Source organism: Gastrolobium bilobum, unplaced genomic scaffold (genome assembly GCF_033153095.1).
Source record: "Gastrolobium bilobum isolate Gb01-03AN ecotype WA unplaced genomic scaffold, APGP_CSIRO_Gbil_v1 utg7961, whole genome shotgun sequence".
In the NCBI taxonomy this organism is placed as follows: Eukaryota; Viridiplantae; Streptophyta; class Magnoliopsida; order Fabales; family Fabaceae; genus Gastrolobium; species Gastrolobium bilobum.
This window is the reverse complement of record NW_026899198.1, coordinates 721,049-728,930: the sequence shown is the minus strand read 5'-3', so window position 1 is coordinate 728,930 and position 7,882 is coordinate 721,049. Positions and strand designations below refer to the sequence as shown.

Here is a 7,882-nt window from a genome sequence, read left to right as displayed (position 1 = left end):
AAGCAATCAGTATTATATATTATATTAGAATACACTCTGTTAACCTCTTAAACTATTTCCCTTTAAAAATGCATATATCATTCTTAACTTTTCTTTTAAATTTAAATTTCAATATTCTTTAATAGATTATACATATGTTTTTCATAATTTAAATTTTTTAATTTAATTTTTTAAGATTTTATCTAAACAAATTATACATGTCTCTATTTCATTTTAAATATTTTTTATTTATTTTTTCAGTTTATATATTTTTAAATTTTGATACTTATGTTGAAAATTACAAAACTCTTGGTATAAATGCTTGTTTAATCTAACGAGATTCTGAATGTTAATAAAAGGTCAGAGGAAACATTTACTATTTGGTTAACGGATTTGATATTTTTCATGTTGTAAAAAATAAATTTTTATTTTTTGTAAATGGAGAGGGGAGGAGATAAAATTATTTTTTACATATACATAAAAGTATGTGAGTTTCATATAAGGTCATATAAAAAGAAAAGAGAAAAAATGAGCTCCATACATTTTCATATATATGTAAAATAATTTTATCTCCTATAACCTTAGAGATATTAAGCCCTTGATTAATACGTAAGTATTTGATTGTATTAAAAAACGGGGCCATGCATGCCAATCGAGAAGAGTTACAACAATTTATATTGAATTCACACAGTAGTTACATTTTTTTTTTGTGTGTGTGGGATTTTCGATTTTTTCTAGATTTTTTTGCTTTTATAAACACAACTAATCAGGGAGTTCTACCATTCAGATAAATATGGAGTTCGACCTACCTGGTGAATAAACAATAGTTGGGGAGGTAGATCTTCTGGGGTATTTACTTGCTCTTTGGTTTTAGCTTTAAATTCAGCTTCCTCTTTCTCATCTTTTTCTAAAGAAAAGTCCCATATGCTGCCGTGGAAGATTACAAAACTTTTAAAACCCTAAAGATAATGATGGAAAAAAAAAGGAGCAGTCTCGCGCTATAAAGCTCGCAAAAATGTGTAAAAGCAAAAAAACAATCCTAAAATTTGTGATTCAAATTAAAAAAAATTAAGAAACTGAAAAATCATTATTAATAAGAGAAAGAGTACAAAGATTTGATTTTTGATTTAAATTCAAAAATTAATTCGCAAAAACACTTTTAGTTATGTCACTGGTAACGAAATGGAAATACCGGCATATTACTTAGTAAGAATGTTAATAACTGTTCACGCGATATAAAATCGTGTACATAATAATATCTTCCTTCCATGTAAGATAGAAAGTAAAAAAAAAATTCCATCTAGCAACTTTCTAGTGAAATCGAAATACAATACACCGTATTGCACAAAAAAATTATTTCACTTCAATACACAAAGCCAAGAAAACGTTTTCGAAGATAAAAAATGATAGTGATAATAAGAGTGATAATATTAATCTTGATGATTGATGAGTACGAGAATAACTCATTTGAACTTTTGTTACTTATGTATTTTGCTGATTGAATTCTTTGTTGAATTTGGATTTATATAATATTATATACTTTTAAATTATTTTTTATTATACTTCTATATCTTATGATTCGATAAAATTCAACACTCTTAAGTCACTTTCTACTTCATTCCTTGTTAATAACAAGGGAAAAATTTATTTCCATCCACTGTTGTTACAACAATTATCACTTAAGTATCGTTTCAATTTATCCTTCAAACTCATTGTAATTATAGAATACATCATTTAACCTCTTAAATGTCTAAAATGTCATTATTATATAAAATATTGATAATATCCTCAATCAATAAAATTCTAAATTATATTTAAGATGTCAAAAATATCCCTAATTAAAATGAAATCATGATTAACAATAATTTTAATTTTTTTACACTTGCTTTTAATCTTAACCATCTTACTTAATTTGATCCCGTGGTTGTAAATAAAAACACTATATAATCAATAATTGAAAAAAAATTACCTCCTAGATGTAAAGATGGACCAATAGTAAAATAATTTTACGCATTAACATTCAATATTTTTTGAATAAGGAACAACCCTTATTTCACAATGCTCAAAAGTTTAGTAACTATTGAAAACTAATCAAATATAATCGAATGAGATTCTGAATAAGACTCTTCTCCCGTTCAGTAAAGGTTAGAGGGAGCATTTACTATTTAGTTAATGGGTTTAATATTTTTTATGTTGTAAAAGATAAAATTATTTTCTAAATACATATAAAAATATATGGAGCTCATATGAGGCCATGAAAAGAGAATAGAGAGAAAAAAATATGAATCTCACATATTTTTATGTATATATAAGAAATAATTTTTTCTCCTAATGAGGTATTAAAACCTTGGTTAATACATTAAGTATTTGATTGTATTAAAAAACGGGGCCATGCATGCAAAGAGTCATAACAATTTATATTGAATTCAAACAATAGTTACATTTTTTTGGGGGGAGGGGGGTGGGGGGGTGAATTACAATAAGATTTTATTGCAATATACAAAGGATTCTCAATTTTCTCTAGACTTTTTTGCTTTTAAAAATTGATCCATCATGAAAAAAGAAGCAAGAGAGCATTTTTGGTACCACTATTGTATTGAGTGTTCAATATGACGATCATATTTGTATTATGTATTTCTGAGAATACATAGTGAAAATATTAAAGTTATTTTTTCTTTCTCCCCGTCAACAATTTTTGAAGAGAGAAAAAAAAAATAACTTTGATAGTTAGAGTATGTATTCCTGGAAATATATAATGCAGTGATAGAATAATAAATTTTTCCACGTTAAAGATCTTATCTCGATTTATGATCTCAACTGAACTACCTAAAACCTCAATCGTGTTTTTCATTTCATTGGAGTAGATAAATTTACTCACTTGATAGAAGACTTCAAAAATGGATTGGACGGCCTATTTGAATGTGCAAAACTAGCCTCTGTCTTGTTAGCTCCCTGCTTAAATGACGACTTTATAGAGGGATCATGTGTGTGAGGAGCTTGCACCTGAAGCATATCACCCAGCTTCCCCCCCTTGTCACTTGTTTCATCCACTCTCTGCTTTGCCTTTGGAGTTTCATTCACCGTTACAGTTTTATTTACTCCAGCTTTAGCTCCCTCTTGTGTTCTGTCTTTCTTTATGAACAACGGAGCAGATAATTTTGGTGATGACATAGCAACTGCTTTTGATGTTGAAGCATCAGCTGGAATGGGTGCAAGACAGTTTTCTTTGAGGTTGGTTTCCGTAGTTTTTTTCACTTCTTGAAGTAGCCTTTCCTGTTTTAAGCATACAAAATTAACAAGGTAAAGATGACAGTGAGTTTATATCCTCTCTGTACACTTCTTTGTTTTAATATAGGAGGCTTACCTCCAATATGCTGCTGAACCTTTCCGCCAAGTTTGGAAGCTTCAAAGAAGTAACAAGTTTTATTGCACCTTTCATTGATTTGTCCAGTGACAAAAGCTTCACAAGTTCAGTAGCTCGCACAAGCTTATCACCTGAAATATTCGTTTAGTGTGAGGCAGGACTGACTTTTTTCACTTCTACAACTCAGGTTTTACAAAGTGGAGAGAGAGAGAGAGAGGGGGGGGGGAAGAAACAGACAGACAGAGAGCATAGGAACTCACTGTTGCAGCAGGATGCTATAAGCCTAAGAATACATCTATCTTGTGCTGCTTCCAAATCGAAAGCATCATCATCAAGCGAACTAGTGTCTAAACCAGCAATAGCCATTTCTTCCATTTTTTTCTGAATCTGCATGTTAAATATTTACTAACTCAGCTATTGAACAGCAATGATAAAAACAATTCAAACTCAAATTAGAACCAACACGACCAATAAGAAAATAAACCGTGGGTGCCCATGATGAATTAGATAAATATGAATCAAGACTTATGACAGGCTCGCTAGAAGGTACAACAATAATGACCAATAAATTTGAAAGGGTACAAGAACAAACCTCAAAGAGACGCATGCTGTTCATTATAAACTCATTTTCAAGGGCTTCAGATCCCAAATCAGAGGAAGCGAGAGGAAATGAAAGATTCAATAGAGTGAGAACTGGTTTAGGCATCACCTGAAAAGGAAGTGAATACAAATAGTTTAGTCATGGACAAAGGAGAAAAATGGAATGCATCTAACTGTCCTAGTCATATACCTGTGGGAAGGCGTCAGGCTTTTTGCATATCACACAAAATAACTTGCTTGAATTCAACCCAGCCACCCAATAGTTTTCATCTGACTTCTTCTCTTTAATAGCACTGCGTTGTAATTTGAATAAGACAAATCATCAAAGGTCAGGAATAAGATTATAAGGCACATTAAACCAGTGCACATGGTTAAACGAATATTGAACCTGAAGAGTGGGAGCCAGCTACCACCGAATTGGCTTGTATATGATCTTAGCACCCCCTACATATTATACTCACTAGATCAGCTTACTATAATAACAAGATGTATTCATAAGCCGAGTGAAATAAATATCAAATATCAACACTAAATATAAAATCAATGAATACCTTGGAATCGTACGAACACAATTGGCCTTCTTCACTAAACCCAAACCAACTTAGAGATGACCCAGGACTTAATGGCAAGCGACCTCGAAGTGGTTGGGTCCCATGAGGTATATTAAATATTTTAAACTCTAGCACCTGCATGTTTAACAAGAAATATACTATCACCATAAATTTATGATGTTCGTATAACCAGATGATTATGCTCTCCCTCTACAATAACCTCTTCAAAAAGATAAAAAACTAAATAGCAACAGTACAATGAAGAACTTCAAATATTTGTGGTAATCCGCAATCCTATATACTAAAACTAAATAAAACCACACTAGCCTGCCAATCTCAGAAGCAACAGCTACCACGAAGACGGAACCAACCTGATCATTTGAGGAAAGGCAATCAGAAGCATGAGTCACAACCGCAAGCTTGTCGTTGAAACCCGATGCAGTCACAACTGGCCCATCTAGCGAAATAACATGTTTCTGCAATAAAATAGATTAACAACTGTGTAGATGCTGGGTGCAACTACTATCAAATATCAACAACTACAGATTCTCTTTGTTACACGTGTTAACACATAAGATAATATTTTAAATGAAAGGTCAGAAAGTACACACTTATCTACCATTTTTAGTTCTTTTACATTTGGAGAAGTATCATGCCTCCAATATTCAGTTATTGAAAATGGAAAAAAAAATGTAAATAAGCTACAAATGTGCGACAAACCTGCAAACCACCCTCAGTAAAGATCCGAAGATAGTTAAAACTAGTTGCCGCAGCCACCCAAGCAGCTCCAAGTGCAACAACCTTCACTTCTTCTCCTTCAAAGCGCATAGACCACTGCCAAAAATTTTAAACAAAGTAAGCAGACAGTGAAATTTCATATCATGCAGAGTGTTAACCACAAACACCGCTATTTGTATATCCTTATAACCATATGATGGTAAACGAAGGAGTAATTCCATTTCTTCTTTTAATAAAATTTTCTTCTATAAAAAAGGCATTGACTCGAACTACACGGGATAAGCACACAATCTGACCTCGGTATTATTAGCCCAGCTACTAAATGGGCGATACATGAGGGTGCTCATGTTCTTCTCCCCCTTGCAAGGATTTGCAAAGACGCTCCCATCCTCATTTAATGAGGCCATTGTAAATCCAAAATGATCAGTCATAGATGGAACTCGAGGACTGCTTCCAGTATCATGAAAATCAATCTGTAACAAAGACATGTCAACTCATTAATATATGCCAGAAGTAACGATTTAACCAAAATCCACATGGAGATGGTGCTAACTCCTAGGGATGAAACTTGCTCAAATTATCCTAGTTCTCATGTATTACCTCAATATGAGAGAATCCATCATGTTCAACAGTGGTTATACTTCCAAGCATATTGTAGCATAAGAAGCGCCTTTTTCCAGACTGCACAGGAGTAGATCCTGGTTGAAATGCCTCCTGCATCTTTGGCCTAGAAGTTACCATCGTGCTTCTAAATCCCAACACATTCCCATTATCCAAATTTTCCTTATGCAAGTGATTCCGTTTCTTGTGGGATTCAACCTTGGGAAACAAAGCAATTTCATCACCTCCATCATCATCTAAATTTTCCTCGCTCAAAGACGGCTTACGCAATCTTTTCCTGCTAGGTGGTGGCTCGGACACACCATTACTATTTTCACCAACATCACTCAAGCTTCCACTTGCACTATTTTCCGGATCCTCCTCGTCAAACAAAAGAACCCCTTTACTATTCTTGTATTGCATAGGTATATCCTCAGTTGGAGACTTCATAGATGAAGGAATAACATTCTCCCAGATACCATACTTTCCCATAACATCAACAACAGCTAAGGCATTCCCAGTTGGCTTCCACGCCATGCTACTCACTCTTTCATCAAACTTCTGTCTATCAATGTCCTGCTTCCTATCAACATCCCAAATCAGAACCTGCTTGTCTAAACCAGAAGTAGCCATGTATTTCCCATTGGGTGACCAACACAAGAAACATATAGGTTGTATGTGATCCCCTCTCAAAGAAAACAACTTCTCAGCCGTGTCCCTATCATACATCACCACATCATTTCGCAACCCAGGAACAGCTAAGGTCTCACCATCGGGACTCCAGCAAAGAACATTCATGGTTGAAACATCAACCCCAGTGTCAGGAGCGATGCCTTTGAGGTTATGAAGGATTCTCCCAGAGTGTAGTTCCCAAAAAATAACAGTTCCAGTAGAATCCAGAGACGCTAAGTATTCACCGTTAGGGTCAAAAGCTAAGCCAGTAACAGAACCTTTATGCCCTTTGAGAACCCTAGCAATGGAACCATCAACTGTATTTATAAGCTTGATACCCTCATCATCACCAGCCGCCGCCAACATGCTCCCTGATTTGTTAAACGCCAGAGAACGTATTGGAAGTGTAAACCTCGTAATATTTGTCTCAAACTCTCCACCTGCCAACAATCAATCCTAAAAGTCCAATCAAATTGAAACACATTTTCCTCAAAAAATTTTAAACAATTATAAAAATACAATTCACTTTAGATAGTAAATTCGCATGCTATTGATGTTCAATTAAATAGATTTGGTTACAAGTGTCAACCCAAACCTATGAAGTATTCACTTACGACCACCAAGCAAAGCAGGTCTCAAATTCTAGAACCTAGAAAACACATTCATGTTAAAACTTGGTTAAGAGAGTTTTGCAGCCTATCAGTTCAAATCAGACTAGTCTGAGTAATTGATGAACCCATGAATAATTCTCAAAGGATTAAGTTACGGATTTCTCACACATTTGAATTCCCTCATTTTTTAAATAAGGAGTGAAATTACGCTACGACAATAAAATCTCGTAAATCTCAAAAGATAAAGGAAAAAAGAAAGAAAGAAAGAATAGAATACCAGGGAACTTATAGAGTTTGACGGAGTGATCGACGGATCCGGAAGCAAGGCAAGTAGAATTGGGGCTAAGAGCCAAGGCGGTGACACCGTCGCGGTGGTGACGGAGGATCCTGGGAGTGGCGGAGGGGAGAAGAGGGTCGTGGATTGAAATGGACACGTCGGAAGAGGAGGCGGTGACCAGATGTTTGGCTTGCTGGTCCCACACGACGGAGCAGAAGGAAGGGCGGCCACCCTTGTGGGCGTGGGCATCCCTCAGCTTCACCGACCGGACTTTCATGGTGGCGGCTCACGAAACCGGTTCGGTTTGGTTGGAGTTGAATAATAAGGAAGGACTAAGGTTTGATTTTGAGGGGAATAGGGGGGGGGGGGGGGGGGGGGGGGGGGGGGGCTAAGGTAAATAAATCTGAATCTGAAATACTGAAAGTGATTCGTTTTGGGCGCGAAATGGAGTTTGTGTTTTTTGGGCGTTGGCGGGAGGGGGTGATAAGTG

The 7,882-nt window shown here is 35.1% G+C and overlaps 1 protein-coding gene across 1 annotated transcript; it reads right to left on the bottom strand.

The window, feature by feature from the left end:
- Nucleotides 1–2,810: 2,810 nt before the first annotated feature.
- Nucleotides 2,811–7,669, bottom strand: LOC133288193 (protein ENHANCER OF LHP1 1). Its single transcript, XM_061485900.1, has 12 exons — nt 7,393–7,669; nt 5,833–6,944; nt 5,529–5,705; nt 5,200–5,328; nt 4,866–4,979; nt 4,495–4,629; nt 4,332–4,387; nt 4,134–4,236; nt 3,936–4,052; nt 3,604–3,730; nt 3,344–3,474; nt 2,811–3,252 (listed from the first exon to the last, which is right to left on the bottom strand). The coding sequence occupies exons 1-12, from the start codon at nt 7,667–7,669 to the stop codon at nt 2,854–2,856; spliced, it is 2,877 nt and encodes a 958-aa protein (XP_061341884.1). The 3' UTR covers nt 2,811–2,853.
- Between the last annotated feature and the right edge of the window lie 213 nt (nt 7,670–7,882).